This window comes from Canis lupus, chromosome 11, assembly GCF_011100685.1.
Source record: "Canis lupus familiaris isolate Mischka breed German Shepherd chromosome 11, alternate assembly UU_Cfam_GSD_1.0, whole genome shotgun sequence".
Taxonomy (NCBI): domain Eukaryota; kingdom Metazoa; phylum Chordata; class Mammalia; order Carnivora; family Canidae; genus Canis; species Canis lupus.
In genome coordinates, this window is record NC_049232.1 from 35,928,827 (window position 1) to 35,947,223 (window position 18,397).

Here is an 18,397-nt window from a genome sequence, read left to right on the forward strand (position 1 = left end):
CCCCTGCATTTTATATTTTTAAGAGTTTGAACCAAGTGTTAGATCTTGTAAATGCAGTACAACTAGGAAAACTCACCTCAAAAAAGCTTTTTGGAAGTATTATCTGTAGAATTAGAAATTAGTTACTAAAATCCAAACCTTCAAAAAAATTTTAACTTTTTAAATTATTGACATTCTAGCATTTTTTTATACTGATTTGTTGCACAAGATTCCTTCCTTATCGGGATACATGGGTGGCGCAGGGGATCCCTGGGTGGCGCAGTGGTTTAGCACCTGCCTTTGGCCCAGGGCGCGATCCTGGAGACCTGGGATTGAATCCCACGTCGGGCTCCCGGTGCATGGAGCCTGCTTCTCCCTCTGCCTATGTCTCTGCCTCTCTCTCTCTCTGTGTGACTATCATAAACAAATAAAAATTAAAAAAAAAAAAGATTCCTTCCTTATCACCTTTGGTAAATACAATGTACTCTCTGAGTTTTATATGTAAATTATCAGGGATAATCCAGTTTGTTCATAGGTAATTAGAACTTTCTATGTTACCTACTTTACATGTAGACTACATGTAATCTGCATGCTGATGATCAAAATATAATAGAGTTCTATTAATGATTTTAACATAAATTATGAGTTTTAGCCATCTATAAGTAAGGAGAGTCCTGTGTACACTTGAATTGGGGATGAAGGAAGAAAGATGATGTTCATTGATCTAATAGTAAAGCAAGATTTTATTCATATAAAGGAAGCATTGGAAAAACATCAGCAGGAGAAGAATGAGATGGAGTCTCATAGCAGGGAGACAGCACTGGAGGAGTTTAGATTACAAGCAGAACAATGGGATGCAGAAAGAAGAGAGTTACAATTTATAGTGCAGGTATTTTAAAAATAATAATTCAGTTCCTTAAATATGTCTTTTTAATGCTTATGATACTAAAAATTACATTAGTGTAATAATTGGCTAGCTTACTCAATGCAAAAATGACTCCTAGTCTTTGATCTCTGAAAGGCCATGTTTCATTTGTGGTTACGTGACAATATGGGCAACTGTTGTGAGTAGATACTATTAGAATTAGAATTGGGTGACTTCCATTGCATAAATTATTTGATTTTGGGAAGTACATGCATGCATTTGGTATTTTATTTTTCCGATTTAAAGTATGAGACCGTTCACAGTCTTTAATAGCCTAAACAAATAGAATAATTGGACTTTAGATATTAAATAATGCTTATAAATTAATACAGCATAGTGATTTTTCAACTCTTTTTTTAAGAGAGGAAATTCTTAATTGTGTTCTATTTCCTCCTTTCCCCCAACACACAGAATCTCCAAGGCTTCAAATAGGTTGGAAAATAACTGACTATATCCAACCCCCATTGTAGATGAGCAGATGGAGGTTTATGATGTACTCAGATCATAGACTGAGTAATTAATGTGGGAGAAGACTACAGGTCACCAGATTCTCACTTTGATGTACTGTGCATTGTTTTTCAGGAGATTGTATGTATTTTGAAAGAGAGATAAGAGAAATTTGAACTGTTAATTCACTGACCAACTAACTTAAAATTTAAAAGAAATCTCCATAATTTCTTCTATTACTTATTTTGTGATAAGACATTTTCTCTGTACAAAATGACAAGTTGAAATACATAGTCTTTGTAGATAGCCAAGATACATATTCTTCACAGAATGAATAATATCTATCTAAAATAAATTTTGGAGTAGTTTTGTGTTAGAAACAATTCTGCAAGACAAAGGCAGCCAAAAACATGCAGAGAAGAGCCACCTTATTTCTTTAAGAGTGAAAACTGGCAATAAACCGTGGAAATACTGAATTTGTTGTATATGTAAGTATTCAAAATACCAACATATCCACAGCTTTCCCAAACCTTTGGTCTTGGACAATGCTTTTCTTACCAGTCACTCAATCTATAGAATCTGGAAAGACATTACAATCATTCTTTAGACCTCTTGGTATTCTTAGAGTCTGTTTGTAATTTGTGTCCTTCCTTCCCTTCCCTCTCCCTCCCTGAGTTTCTACTATGGGTACTGAGGTTACAGAATTGATTAAGATATAATTTCTGTCCTAGAGGATCTTAAAACAGAGAGACATGAAAGAGAAAAAATATGTTGAAATATAATAAAATTTTTGACAAAATACTGTGGTGTGGGATCATGAAAGAGAAATTAACTGCCTAGGAGATTGGGGAAACCATCACAGAGCACATGACATTTGACCTGTTTTTTATAATTGTCTTAAAGGCTACCTGAAACAAATAAAATAAGTAAATGAAAATAATCTCTTCATTTCGAAACACTCATAAATCTTCAGTGCCACCAACCAGAAGCCTGAAACTTGCAGAATATGATTCAGAGAACTTTATATTTAAATGTGTGGATGATGTGATTTTTAGATGCAGTTTCTTGGTCAATCCTATAAACCTCAGATGAAATGTGTGTGGTTATAACAGACTCTATATTATAAAGTACCAAGAGTATAATGTATCAGCCTTCTTTTTTTTAAGATTTAAAAAAATTTTTTTAAGGGATCTCTATACTCAACATGGGGCTCAAATTCAACCCTGAGATGGAGTCCCATTCTCCACTGTCTAGGCCAGCCAGGTGCCCCAGTATCGGTCTTTAATTATTATGTATGGGAAAGAATAGAGAACATACTCCTTAATTACAACATTTTTTTGTAAGATAAAAATTTTTAAAGTTTTTATTTAAATTCCAATTAGTTAACATGCAGTATAGTATTAGCATAAGATACATTTTATTGTATTTTGTAGCTTAAATGGTCAGAGCTCAGACTCTTAGTTTCTCATCCTTTTAACATTAACAAAAGAAAACTTTTTTTCTTTTTAAAGCAAGTTTAAGCAACTGTTCATATTTTTAAAAGTCTTTTTTTAAATAACTCGAGGGATAGATTGAAATTCACTTCCCTATTTGCTGTTGATGGGTGTAGGTTTCCATCCTATAATTAGGTGTTAGTATGGGATAGCATTCTCTTTGTGCGACTCTCTAAGAGAATTCAGTTTTTAAAATAAGTTAAAAAAAAAACCACCTTCTAAGTGAAACCCCATCTTTAACAGACAAAGCAGGTGTAGTATTTCTTTCATCTGGGCTTTAGAATTCAGTCCCACTATAAAAAAAAATCTTAATTTTATGCCATGTCTCTTTTCTTTCCTAGTAATTGAAACGCTAAATAGAGGTGTACTTCTCTGGAATATTAATGGGAACTCTAGTGCAGTTACCTCATTTTAAAAAGGCATTTCTCATTTTTTTTAATGCATGTCCTCTTTTGATAAACATAAAAACTCCACGTCTCTCTTTAGCATTATTTGAAATTTCAAAACAAATCAAAGCCTCCCCCAAGAAACTCCCAAACAAGCCAAAGCCAATTTAATTTAAAAACGAAGTATTTGTACTGATTTTGAAATATATATTCTTATTTAAAAATTTTTTAATCTCCATTAAAATTTTTAATTTAAAATGGCCATTTGTTATGTTTTTATCTATTATTTCTTCATTCCTCCTCTAGCAATAGGAACTTTGAAGATGCTTATTTGTCACAAGCTTTTCTATTGTAGATAGTGTGGGACATGCAGCAGTAAAGGGTTGTTTTAAATGGCCATGCCCTTTTCTTTGTCACTTTTCCAGTTCATTTCAATGTATAATTTATCAATAGGATTGAAAGCATTTAGAAGATGTGTATTTTTTCGTATTTATCTTGTTTCTCAAATTCTGTAACTCAACCAGGGAATAAAATCCTTTCTTCCTTCATTGACTAAATTTAATTTAAACATCTAGTGATAAGGAATGAGAGAATTTGTAATGGCAAGATGCCTGGGAAATGTAGATTGAAAATAATAACATACACTAAAGCAAAGAAGAACAGGGAGGCAGTAAAGGAAGGTATCAGAGCAGGCTTAGGTATCAGTAGGCAGTGTATTTTGGATTGGAGGGCAACATGTGAAAGATTGATCTGGTAGGCATGGTTGTGATCTCGGGACATCCTGGAAGAAGCTGCATGGAAAGGAAGTGTTTCAGAAGTTTGGTTGAAATGATCTAGAGCAGCAAGGAGCATTTCTTTGCAGTTTCCTAGGCAACTGCCCAGTGGTGCCCTGTGTAAGCAAGCAGCATAGACAGTGACTCTGGCACTGGTCCTGCCTGTTTTTTTCTAAACAGGAAATAGCTTTATATTCAATTTATAAAATTGCTATCTATTGTGCTCATTGTAAAAAATGCCCTAATTTAGGGAAATTCAAAAACAAAAGTGAAGGTCTTATGACTCCCTCCCCCACCAAATCCCACTCCTTATCTAAAGGTATATGAACATTTTATCATTGTATTATGTAAATGGAATTATATCCCTCAGTATGCTTGGTGTCCATCTTTTAATATCCTTGTATTATTCTTGTAGCATTTATATGGTTTTCTGCCATGTGGATGTTCCCAACATATATTAAGGAATCCCTTATTGAAAGACATTTTATTTCCTTCAAAAATTTTTTGCTGTAACTAAGATTTGGAGAGCCTGGTTGGCTCAGTCCATAGAGCTTGTGACTCTTGAGTTTGGGGTTGTGAGTTCAAGCCTTACATTGTGCACAGAGCTTACTTAAAAAAAGAGAGGGAGGGATACCTGGGTGGCGCAGCGGTTTGGCGCCTGCCTTTGGCCCAGGGCGTGATCCTGGAGACCCGGGATCGAGTCCCACGTCGGGCTCCCGGTGCATGGAGCCTGCTTCTCCCTCTGCCTATGTCTCTGCCTCTCTCTCTCTCTCTCTCTCTCTCTGTGTGACTATCATAAATAAATAAAAATTAAAAAAAAAAAGAGAGGGAGAGAGGGAGAGAGAAATTAAAAAAAAAAAAAGGAAAAAATGATTCATTGACATTCCTGGCCATATCTTTGAGCTGTTGTACGAGTAACTGAATTATGTAAATGCCTAAAAGTATCACTGCTTGGTCTGCAAGCTTATGTATTTATAATTATGATCAGTATTACATAAAGTTAATACCAGTTTATACTCTATGACTGAAAACATTATTTCTGATTGTAGAACTGTGCTGGCTTTGGGGATTTCAGGAGATAAGCAGGTACTAGGTTGAGTTGTGGTAACTAGCTACATTGATATATTTCATCAGGTAAGAAGGAGGAGTACCTTAGCTCTGGTATGTTTCTAATTATATTTTTATAATTCTTTAGACTTGAAACCATATTTTGGAGTCTGAGAAATGTTTATATGAGGATATTTAAAAAAATTTAGTTTTGGGGCTATGTTTCTCAAGTATGTGGACAGAAAGCAAGTTTTCTAGTAGCACAATGTGGTTTCCTATAATGGTAAATATCAGTTCAAAAAAATGCCTCATTTATGGGATCCCTGGGTGGCGCAGCGGTTTGGCGCCTGCCTTTGGCCCAGGGCGCGACCCTGGAGACCCGGGATCGAATCCCACGTCGGGCTCCCGGTGCATGGAGCCTGCTTCTCCCTCTCCCTCTGCCTGTGTCTCTGCCTCTCTCTCTATGTGTGACTTTCATAAATAAATAAATAAATAAAATTAAAAAAAAAATGCCTCATTTTAAAATATTTTAAGTTCGGGACACCTGGGTGGCTTAGTGGTTGAGCGTCTGCCTTTGGCTCAGGTCATGATCCTGCGGTCCTGGGATCAAGTCCCATATCAGGCTCCCTGCAAGGAGCCTGCTTCTCTCTCTGCCTCTGCCTCTACCTCTCTCTCTCTGTGTCTTTAGTGAATAAATAAATAAAATATTAAAAAGTTCAACACCTCCCTCTAGTGGACAAAAGAAGAACGCCCTCAATTTCCATCGTCCTTAATATGATTTTATTTACACACACACTCATACACACATGACACTTATATTTTCACTATAAGGATCCTGGTAGCTTTTTATTTTATAAGAAGATAAATTCTGGGGCACCTGAGTGGCTCAGGAGTTGAGCATCTGCCTTTAGCTCAGGTCGTGATCCTGGAGTCCTGGGATCAAGTCCTGCATTAGGCTCCCCTCAAGGAACTGCTTCTCCCTCTGCCTGTGTCTCTGCCTCTCTCTGTCTCTCATGAGTTAAAAAAAAAAAAAAAATCTTAAAAAAAAAAGAAGATAAATTCTGTGATAAAAATTTAAAAATTTTATTTGCAAAGAGGCAAATTAATCTTGACATGTAACTGCATGTATTATTTTATAGCTCTTTTGGAATTTTCTTGTATGTTATAATATACCCCAGACTTAGACTGTGTTGATAAAACCACAAATATAAGATGAATATTTGAACATACAGAAAATGACAGGGACTAATACCAGTACCTAGTATAACGTACCAATACCATTAATATACCTAAATATTTTATTTATTTGTTCATGAGAGACACACAGAAAGAAGCAGAGACATAGGCAGAGGGGGACACCGGCTCCTTGAAGGGAGTCAGATGCGGGACTTGATTCCCCAGACCCAGGATCACGCCCTTAGCTGAAGGCAGAAGCTCAACTGCTGAGCCACCCAGGTGTCCCAATATTGTTAATATATCTAATATTTACCATCTAGGTCATGTGTTTGTCATATTTGTCTCAGCATTAAAAACAGACAAGCAATAAATTGTTATATTATTTAAGAGCGACTATTCTGAATCACTTTATCATCCCACCATTACCCCATTCCCAAAAGATAACCATTATTCTGAAGTCAGTGTTTAATTTTCTGTCTGTATACATTGACCATGTATCATATTATTTTAGTATTTTTTTGTGTTTTAAAAATATACATAGAGTATCATAATGTATGAATCTTTGTCCAACTTGTCTTTCTCACTAGTGTTTTTGAGATTTTTTCCCAAGTTAATAAACTGGCTCTGGTTTATTCAATTTAACTGACGTATGGTATTTTATTCTATGTGTATCTCATAATTATTTTCCATTACTGGATTGATTGAGATTTAAATTCTTCCCAACTTTTAATTATCACATACAGTGCTTTCATGAATATTGAATATTTTTGTTTATGTAGGTATGTAGTTTGTGTATATGCAATTATTTAGAGGTAAAATATATGCCAAATTGTTCTCCCACATGGTATGCCAATTCAAAAGAAGAGTTCCTCTTCTCTTAACAATTTCTTGAATACTTGGTATTTTTTGGACTTAATTTCTTTTGCAATAGGATGTTTGTGAAATTATATCTCATTTTTGCTTAAATTTCTATTTCTCTGACATTGAGCATGTTGTATTTATTGGCCATTCATGTTTCTTCTTCTGTGAACTGCCAGTTTATACTTTTACTTTCTCCTTTTGGATTGTTTGTATATTTTTATTGATTTATAGGAGCTTTTAATATATTTGGTTGCTAATCCTTGGCTAGTTATATCCTCATTGTAAACATGGAGACAATTATATTGGATTTGATGCGCCATTTTAAATTTTAGTGTAGTTGAATTTATCACTCTTTTTTTTATTAATAGTGTCTTTTATGTCTTAACCTAAAGTCGTAAAGAGAATGTGTATTTTTTTCTATACATAGCATGAGGAGATCTAATTTTCTTTTTTTTCTTTTTTTTTTTTTTTTTAAAGATTTTATTTATTTATTCATGATAGTCACACAGAGGGAGACAGAGAGGCAGAGACACAGGCAGAGGGAGAAGCAGGCTCCATGCACCGGGAGCCCGACGTGAGATTCGATCCCGGGTCTCCAGGATCGTGCCCCGGGCCAAAGGCAGGCGCCAAACCGCTGCGCCACCCAGGGATCCCGAATTTTATTTTTTTTCAAATGGATAACCAAATGCCCCTCTACCAGCTATTCAACTGTCTGTTCTGTCACCACTTACTGATTTATAGTGTTGTCTCCGTCCAAGTTCCTTTCTATCTAAGGTTTAGTTCCTGAGCGCTGTGTTCTGTTTCGCTTATATACTTATCTATTTATGAGTCAATATTGAATTGTTTTATTTACCATGGCTTTAGAATAAGTCTTGATAACTGGTAGGGCAAGTTCCCCTCTCCATATTCTTAATATTTTTTATGAGGGAATATTTTTTTCTTAGCCTTTAATCTCCCATGTGAGTTTGAAGTTTAGCTTGTAATATTCCACCAAGAAAACTTGGTGAAACTTTGATCAGAATTGAATTGATTTTAAGGTCTATTTGGCATAAAGTGGATATGCTTAATTTTTTCTGTTTTCTATCTCTTTATATTTTTGTTCTATTTCCTGAGAGATTTCTGCAGCATTATATTGTAACTTTTCTACTGAATTTTCATTTTTTCTTTTGGGTTATTTATAATTTTTTAAAAAAAGTATTTATTTGGGCAGCGCCAGTGGCTCGGCAGTTAGCGCTTCCTTTGGCCCAGGGTGTGATCCTGGAGACCCTGGATCGAGTCCCACGTCAGGCTCCCTGCATGGTGCCTGCTTCTCCCTCTGCCTGTGTCTCTGCCTCTCTCTCTGTGTCTGTCATGAATAAATAAATAAATAAAATCTTTAAAAAAAATAAAAAAAAATAAAAAAGTATTTATTCATTCATGAGCGACAGAGAGATGGAGACAGAGACACAGGCTGAGGGAGAAGCAGGCTCCATGCAGGGAGCCCGACATGGGACTCCATCCTGGGTCTCCAGGATCAGGCCCTGGGCTGAAGGCGGTGCTAAACCGCTGTGCCACCCAGGGATCCCTTTTTTGATGTATTTTTATTTATTTATTTTCATATCTTCTTATAAATAAATTTCGTTAGCCTTCTCGAATACTCAGTTTCTCACATATAAGTGAGATTATACAGTATTTATTTATCTGATTTATTTCACTTAGCATAATGCCCTCAGGGTGCATCTATGTTGTCCCAAATGGCAGGATTTCCTTCTTTTTTTATGGTTGAATAATACTCTACTATGTATATGTGTATGAGTGTGTATATATGTGTGTGTGTGTATCACATTTTGTTTATTCATTCATCTGCTGATGGACACTTAGGTTGTTGTCATGTCTTGGCTCTATTAACAGTATTGATTTTCAAGGCTATCAGTAACTGATGGGAAGGGCCATGGATTTAGGGCAAGTTAAAATGCCAAAAAGCTCACCATTGTTACAGAGATTTCAGCTGATTTACTTGAATAAGTGCTTATTGATAAGATTATTACAAGTCTATGGTGAATTTCCACTTATAAAAAATTTGATTTTGACTTTTTTTGCCAGTGTTCTTCATGCTTTTATGGAAAAAAGAATTTTTGGTTGTTCTTACTTTGCAATTCTGAAATTGCTTCTGTTCTCAAAAGATATTTTGAAGGTTTATTCTCTTTATTATGTGTTTCTTTGAGGTTGTTTTTCCTCTTCCCCCTTGATTTAGATTTCATCTTTTATGTTGTTTTTTTCCCCTCAAAATACCTCTTTTTCTTATGTTTGAGAGTTGAGGACTAAAAGGCTTATTAGGAGCTTGAGTGTTTGAGTTTGCTCTTTCAACTGTGATCTTCAGTGTAGGGTTACTTGCCTGGATATTTGAAACAGGTATGTATATAAACCTCCTATCTGCCCCAACTAACCTAAGAAGAGGTAGAAAATAGAAAACCTAAAAGAGTTGGTATCAAAATTCCAGGCCCTTATTGCTTCAGCAATGAACAAAAAAACATGCAAAGAGCAGGTAATTTTCTTAAACTGCCAGAGAATGGAAAAATCTTTTTTTTTTTTTTTTAAAGATTTATCTGTTTGAGAGAGAGGGAGAGAGCAAGCAAGCACAAGTGGGAGGGGCAGAGGGAGAGGGAGAATCCCAAGCAGACTCCACGCTCAGCCCAGAGCCTGATGTGGGGCCAGTCCCAGGAACCTGAGACCACCACCCCAGCCAAAACCAAGATTCAGACTCCTCACCAACTCTGCCATCCAGGTGCCACTTATAATGGAAGAATCTTGATGACATGCTAAACTGATAAATCTTGATGCTAAATTGACAAGACTAGAAGAAAAGATAATTATAGCTAATCTCACTAATGAATAAACATACAGAAGTATTATATAAAATATTAGCCAACTCAATGCAGCAAAATATAAAAAAGGTATAATATAAAAAGCCTTTATACAATAAATACCAGGTGAGTTTAACATTGGAAAATTAATCAGTGTGGGCACCTGGGTGGCTCTGTGGTTGAGCATCTTACTTTGGCTCAGGTTGTGATCCTGGGGTCCTCGGGATCGAGTCCCACACCAGGCTCCCTGCAGGGAGCCTACTTCTCCCTCTGCCTATGTCTCTGCCTCTCTTTCTGTGTCTCTCATGAATAAATAAAGTATTTAAAAAAATTAATGTAATTTTAAGTTAATGTAATCCCTTAACTATGTAATATAAGTTTCTTGAATATGTAAATAGAATTCCTAAGAAGTCTACACTATATGAAGAAGGCAGTTTTTATTTTTATTTTTATTTTTTTATTTTTATTTTTTTAATTTTTTATTTATTTATGATAGGCACACAGTGAGAGAGAGAGAGAGGCAGAGACACAGGCAGAGGGAGAAGCAGGCTCCATGCACCGGGAGCCCGACGTGGGATTCGATCCCGGATCTCCAGGATCGCGCCCTGGGCCAAAGGCAGGCGCTAAACCGCTGAGCCACCCAGGGATCCCAAGAAGGCAGTTTTTAAACATAAAAACTGTGTGTGTTTTATATGCATATCCAAGGGTATATAGTAATTGTCATGTAATATTAGTGACTACTTGACCTCTGCATTAAAACTGGGATTGTTAGGTCAGCATTTCATCTACATCTTGAAAGACTTTTATTTAAAAACTGCATTACTGTAAGGACCAAGTATCATAAAGTTAAAATCTCACCAATAAATATAATAAGCCCTAACTGATCCATTACTGATTTTCCAGTTTTTTATATGATTAAATCAAAAGTGTCATGGAATGATGCATATGCTTTTTGTTTAGTGTAATGGAATGATTGCATTTTTTGTACTGTTTCTCAATAGAATGGGAATCATAGTCATATCTTCTTATTTTTTGATGTATTTTTTTAAATTTTTATTTATTTATGATAGTCACACACAGAGAGAGAGAGAGAGAGAGAGAGAGAGAGAGAGAGGCAGAGACACAGGTAGAGGAAGAAGCAGGCTCCATGCACCGGGAGTCCAACGTGGGATTCGATCCCAGGTCTCCAGGATCGTGCCCTGGGCCAAAGGCAGGCGCCAAACCGCTGTGCCACCCAGGGATCCCTTTTTTGATGTATTTTTATTTATTTATTTTCATATCTTCTTATAAATAAATTTCGTGAGCCTTCTCGAATACTCAGTTTCTTTTGCTTTATTTAATAAGTATTGTTTGAAATAATTGCCATCAACTATGATACAAGCATTTTTGGTTATGGTTTTTATTTTGTTTTTATTTCAGATTATTTGGTTTACATTGAGATTAACCTTGTAAATTGCTGTTTATTTATCTAAAAATATACATAGTACTTTGCATGGATGATAGAAAGCTGGAGATGATGTGTCCGTCAGGAGGCACATAATTTGACAGTGAATTTGAGTTGATGCTGGCACTATTGACTGCTTGACACTATTGACTGCTATTCTGTCATGCAGAATAAAAGTAGTATCTTATACATGGATGGTGCTTAATGGTCTTAAAAGTACTTTTGTATATGAAGGTCCTATTATGATGAAATTAGAGGACATATGGCTATTTGTAAAACCATTTATTCCCGAACCCAGAGTGTCATTAAAACAATGTGAGTGGTGTCTGCTTACTATAGGCAATGCTGGCACAGTTTTGCTCTGGTACCCAGATTTGCTCTTTGTGGTATTAGTTTAAGGATTGAAAATGTGTGAGCAGATGAACTTCTGTATATTGAGATGTTTCTGTTACCTGAAGATCATTCCTGAGTTCATGTGTAGTCGGCTACCGAGTGGTAATCTCATGAGTGAGGGGGATGTGGAGAGAGGGAATTAACGTTAGGTTTTATTCTCCATTCTCTGACTGTGGGCTGCACTGCCAGGTGCCTTCCATGTTAGAGTCTTCTATAGAGAGTTGTATTTGGTGCTTGTGACATTCTCAATCAGGTTCTGGTGACACTGTTTGAGTGACTAGTAATACCTGGAACCATTTTGGGTCCCTATCTGTGTGTATATCCCTAGATAAGACTGTGCTGGTGAAGGAACTTGGGAAAGGAGCCTGAGCCAGAGACCTGAGTGGGAATGATAAATCAGGACACGTTACTGCAGAAAATACCTTTGATGTGGGTGTTGACTTTATACTTGAACTTTCATGACATTCAACTCTGATTTCTGAGTTTTGTGGGGAGATAAGATTGAGAGATTTCAGCAGAAGATGACCTGATGTTATTTTTCTTTCAATAATACAGCAAAGATTGGAAAACTTGGAAACTGAAGGAAATGAAACACAGCCATCTAGTGGATAAAACTTTAAGAGCTATAGAGCTATAACCATAGCTAAAGTACCATGAGCTCACATAAAAACCTCTCAAGGGGGATCCCTGGGTGGCGCAACGGTTTAGCGCCTGCCTTTGGCCCAGGGCGCGATCCTGGAGACCCGGGATCGAATCCCATATCGGGCTCCTGGTGCATGGAGCCTGCTTCTCCCTCTGCCTATGTCTCCGCCTCTCTCTCTCTTTCTCTGTGACTATCATAAATAAATAAAAAAAAAATTAAAAAAAAAAAAAAACCTCTCAAGGGTCATTATTAGGCATTCAAGCTAATCACTTCTTATCACACAAGTGAGCAGGTATATTTGTATTACAAAATATTTTTTTAAATTTTTATTTATTTATGATAGTCACAGAGAGAGAAGGAGAGAGAGGCAGAGACAGGCAGAGGGAGAAGCAGGCTCCATGCACCGGGAGCCCGATGTGGGATTCGATCCCGGGTCTTCAGGATCACGCCCTGGGCCAAAGGCAGGCGCCAAACTGCTGCGCCACCCAGGGATCCCTGTATTACAAAATATTTTAAAATTTTAGTGAGGGGGAGAACATTATATATAGCAGTAGGACTGCAGCGTTATGTAAATACCCTCAGAGGTCAATTGAACTAGCATAAAGTATAGTAAGCTAGACACATTTTCAAACATAACATGTATTAATCAGAGTTTTAAAATTGTAAAACTCCTGTAATTCTTTTTTTTTCAATTTTATTTTTAAGTAATCTCTACACCCAGTGTGGGATTCAAACTCACAACCCCGAGATCAAGAGTTTCATATTCTACCAATGAGCCAGCCAGTCACCCCAAAATTGTAAAACTCCAGCAGTGCTTTTTGAACATTTTGAAACATTACTGGAAACATTAAAGGGCAAATGTCTTTGAGATCCTTGAACAAGAGAGGTTTGAACTGCATGGGTCCACTTACACGTGGTTTTTTTTTCAATAAATATGTTGGAAATTTTTTTGGAGATTTTGGACAATGTGAAAAAACTTGGAGATGACCTGGAGATGTGGAGCCAAGAAATACTGAAGAAAATTAAGAAAAATTTGATATTGTAAGAATACAATACATAATACATATAAACAGATAAAATATGGATTAATCAGTTGTTTGTGTTATCATTCTGGTCAACAGTAGGCTATTGGAAGCTAAATTTGGGGGGAGTCAAAGTTATACACAGGTTTTTTGACTGCTCATGGGTGGGTGTCCCTAACCCTCATGTTGTTCAAGGGTCAACTGTATAACCTCTTGTTAAGTTGAAGCACAGATTTAGTTACTCACTGTCTTCTATAAGATACATTTTTGTCATTGTTGGCTTATAAACTATATTGATGCAAAAACGAATTATTTTCCAGGAGCAAGATAATGCTGTACAAAATATGCACAAGAAGGTAGAAAAATTAGAAGCTGAACATATGGACTGCTCTGATCTTTTACGGCGACAAACAAGTGAACTTGAATTTAGCACTCAACGAGAAGAACGTCTTAGAAAAGAATTTGAGGTATATTTTCTTATTCTTTTAAAACAGTCATTTAAGGTCAGAGAAAGTTTTACTCTATCATAAAACATAAAACTAATTTTTTCAGTACTTATTTATATTGAATATCTGGTTTCTTTGATAACTTTATATTTGAGTAAATTATATTTTGCCCCTAATTTTTAAAATCTATCCATTTTTAACAGTTAATTCTCATGGAATATTTGGAAAGCTTGAGGGTAATTGTTTACATTATAAGGTTGAGGAAGCAACACAGGAAAGGATTTTGTACACATAATATTAAATTCTAATTTTGTAGTTTTTTTTTTTTTTTTTTTTGTAGTTTTTTTTTTTAAGATTTTATTTATTTACTCATGAGACACACACAGAGAGAGGCAGAGACATAGGCAGAGGGAGAAGCAGACTCCCTGTGGGGAGCCCCATGTGGGACATGATCCCAGGACCCCAGGATCATGACCTGAGCCAAAGGCAGATGCTCAACTGCTGAGCCACCCAGGCACCCCACTAATTTGGTAGTTTGAATCATGTACTAGCTGAATGATTTTGTGGAATGCTTTTCAGGTAAGACTTTAGATGGGAAGGAAGCATCAACTTACAAATGAAATATATGATTTTTAAAAAAAAATTTTAAAAAAAATTTTTATTTATTTATGATAGTCACAGAGAGAGAGAGAAAGAAGCAGAGACACAGGCAGAGGGAGAAGCAGGCTCCATGCACCGGGAGCCCGATGTGGGACTCAATCCCGGGTCTCCAGGATCGCGCCCTGGGCCAAAGGCAGGCGCCAAACCGCTGCGCCACCCAGGGATCCCCGAAATATATGATTTTTTATGAGAGAATGATACTGATGGTCACTTTAATTTTTAGAGAAATTTATTTAATTCTTCTTTTTAAACTTTCTTTTGTTTATGGGAAATTAAGTATTTCAATAGGTAAATAAGTTTTATTTTAAACATAATCTGTAATTGTTATTAGGTAAATAAACATTTTTAAAGAGAATTCGGGCAGCCCGGGTGGCTCAGCAGTTTAGCACTGCCTTCGGTCCAGGGCATGATCTTGGAAACCCAGGATCGAGTCCCATGTCAGGCTCCCTACATGGAATCTGCTTCTCCCTCTGCCTGTGTCTCTGCCTCTCTCTCTCTCTCTCTCTGTGTGTGTGTGTGTGTGTCTCTATGAATAAATAAATAAAGTCTTTTAAAAAAAAGAGAATTCAATGATAAAAATGTTAGAGGTACTCCAGTTAAACTCACTGCTGTCATTTGACATTGTTCTGGAAATTTTAGCCAGAGAAGTATATAATGGCAGAACAGCAATAAGAAGTATAGTTTTTGGAAAGAAGGAGGTATGACTCTTATTATTTTCAGATGATACATTTATAAATTGAATAGTCAAGAAAAATCAACTTTAAAATTATTGACACTAGTAAGGACATTCAGTAAGGAGGCCAACCAAGAAGAAAATAACATGTAACAATTTTATTTACATTCTTACATACGATTAATAATCAGGGAATAAAACATGTAAAAATTTTCTTCACCACAGTGACAAGAATAGGAATACAATTAACTACAGACATATTAAAAAAGTTATGAAAATTTAACTGAGAGTCTTCAAAAAATGGTGAGACATTTTGAGGATACTCAACACTATAAAGATATGAATCCTCCCCAGATTATATTATGGATTAAAACAGTTCTAATAAAAAACTCACTGGAATTATTTTGGGAATACAGATTCAGAAATTCATGTGCAAGACTAAAATAGGTATTACACTAGAGACTCTAAAACAAATTTTTATTTTGTAATTTTTATTATTTTTTAAAGGTTTATTTATTTATTCATGAGAGACACACACAGAGAGAGAGAAAGGCAGAGACACAGGCAGAGGGAGAAGCAGGCTCCTTGTAGGAGCCCATTGTGGGATTTGATCCTGGATCCCCAGATCATGACCTGAGCCAAAGGCAGCCGCTCAACTGCTGAGCCACCCAGGCATCCCTAAAACATCTTTTTAAAAAGATTTTATTTATTTATTTGGAAGAGGGAGGCAGAGAGATTATGTGCACATGTGCACACACATGTGCACCCTAGCAAGGGGAGGGACAGAGAGAGAGGCAGAGAATCTCAAGCAGATTCTGGGCTCAGTGTGGAGCCCACCTGGGGATCGATCCCACGGCCCTGAGATCATAACCTGAGCCAAAACCAAGAGGTCGACATTTAACCGACTGAGCCACCCAGGTGCCCCTAAAGCATTTTGGTAAGAGTAATGAGTGGAGATTTACTATATCAGAAGTTAATACCTATTATAAAGCATTAGTAATGTATTAGTTGCGGTATTTTGGTTGTTTGCAACAGAAACCAACTTTGATTAACTTAAATAAGGAATTAAGTGGAAGAATATGGGAATCATATTTGCAGAATCAGAATGAAACCTGGGGAATCAGGCTCAGAAATGAATCCCAGAGCTACTCCAGAGGTCTTGGGAAGAGAAATGATGGATGAAATGAAGATGAATTGGTATCAATAATTTTCATTTTTAAAATTTATCAATAATAATTGGTATCATTCTTTTTATAATTTTATTTAGGATTCAAATCCCAAAGAGAAAATATTTGATTGAAAGAAATCGTTTGCTTTATTTTGCTACCAAATGAATCTCTCTCAGTTCTACTAAATTAAAGCCCAGAAAATAAATTTTTATGTAGGGGAAAAGAGATTGTTGAGTGGCCAAAAAGTATGGTATCTCTAAGACCAGACTTTCAGTTGTATAGAGTTGAAAGGCCAATAGTAGACTTGTAGAATATTTCTAAAATCTAGTATATGAAGATATAATTTTATTTTTTGTTTTTTATTTTTTTTATTCATGAGAGACACACAGAGAGAGGCAGAGAGACAGAGGGAGAAGCAGGCTCCCTGTGGAGCCCGATGCGGGACCTGATCCCAGGAATCCAGGATCAGGACCTGAGCCAAAGGCTCAGCTTAACCGCTGAGCCACCCAGGCATCCTGAAGATACCATTTTAAATCAGTGGGAATAGGAAAGATTATTCAGTCAATCATGTTGAAACAATGGTTTAACTATTTGGGACAAAATAAAATTAGATTCCCGTCTTACATTATATTCTAAAATCCAGTTGGATTAAAAAGAGTAAAAATATTAAAACCTGATAAAGAAAAAAATATAAGTTTTTTTCTCTCTGAGTATAGTATGACTTACTATTAATCATAAAAATAGAGGAACAAAACCATAAAGATTTGTAGCTTTGACTATGAAAAATTAAAGTCTTATATAAGTAAATTCCCCACATCAAATAATATAAAAGACAAATGAGAAAAAGATTTACAGCACAAGGTAAATATATCTGTCTATATGAATCCCCTATTATTTGGTAAGAAAGAGGAGAAAACCTCTATGAAAAAAAATCTGCCAAGGACATCAAAGAAGTGAAAGATGTTCAGATGCACAACAAACACATGAAAAATGCTTGACCTTACTATGATGTAAGAAAGGCTCTAACACTCATAATACTAAGTTTAAAGAAAAAGATGGCACCCAGTGTTGGTGAGGGTGATTTAAGAGTTTCTGTGGGTGGTTTAAGAGTTTCTGTGCCTTGCTGATGGGAGTACAAATGGATCAAGCCTTCAAAGAGCTCTGTTTGGCAAATTTATGTGGTCTTACTCAGAAAATTATCATACTACTTGGGAACTCTTCTTTCTCCTGCCCAATCTCTTCATTGCTTTCAAGGCCTATGGCTCATGGCTCAGCTGTCACCTGGGACTTTATTGTCCTGTGTTGGATCTTCTGTTTCCTAGATCCGCAAGTGTTTTTTACTCCAGTGGCATATATAGTCTAATAGTTGCTAAAGAAAGGGTATATGAGACCTAAGTTTTAGCTGATCTTGTATTTCTGAGTATGATTTTTATGAATAAAGTATTAGAGTAGATAAAATTTGACTGAATATAGAATTTTAGGTTTAAAGTCATTTTCTCTCAGAAAGAGAAAGTTCCCAGTCTCTTCTGTTTTGAGAGGCCCGATGTTATTCTGGTTTGTGTTCCTTTGTTGGTGATCCTTTCCTCATTCTTGTCAGCTCTGTAAGTTTTTTTGGTCCTCTGTTTTCTTTCAAGCATTTTTTTTTAATGGGAAGCTGTAAACATATTTTAAAAACTAAACAGAATAGTATAATGAACCTAATGTACCCATCACCAATTTCAACAGTGACCGCTATCTGGCCAATATTTTATCGTTTATACTCCCACTCACTATCCCCCCTCCCATATTATAGTGAAATGAATCCCAGGCACATATTATTGTTATTATTTTTTAATAATAAATTTATTTTTTTATTGGTGTTCAATTTTTTAATAATAAATTTATTTTTTATTGGTGCTCAATTTGCCAACATACAGAATAACACCCAGTGCTCATCCCATCAAGTGCCCCCCTCAGTGCCCGTCACCCATTCACCCCCACCCCCCGCCCTCCTCTCCTTCCACCACCCCTAGTTCGT

The 18,397-nt window shown here is 36.1% G+C and overlaps 1 protein-coding gene across 10 annotated transcripts in view; it reads left to right on the forward strand.

Annotated features, from left to right (window-relative positions):
• The window catches only part of CCDC171 (coiled-coil domain containing 171), a 322,833-nt gene that overhangs the window by 39,365 nt on the left and 265,071 nt on the right, over positions 1-18,397 (forward strand). For 9 of the 10 annotated variants that reach the window (XM_038552441.1, XM_038552440.1, XM_038552446.1 and 6 more), the window contains 2 exons: positions 737-868; positions 13,753-13,899. In XM_038552441.1, coding sequence (XP_038408369.1) covers positions 737-868; positions 13,753-13,899 — 279 coding nt within the window. The remainder of the gene's footprint in view (positions 1-736; positions 869-13,752; positions 13,900-18,397) is intronic. The other variant, XM_038552445.1, reaches the window with a different exon arrangement.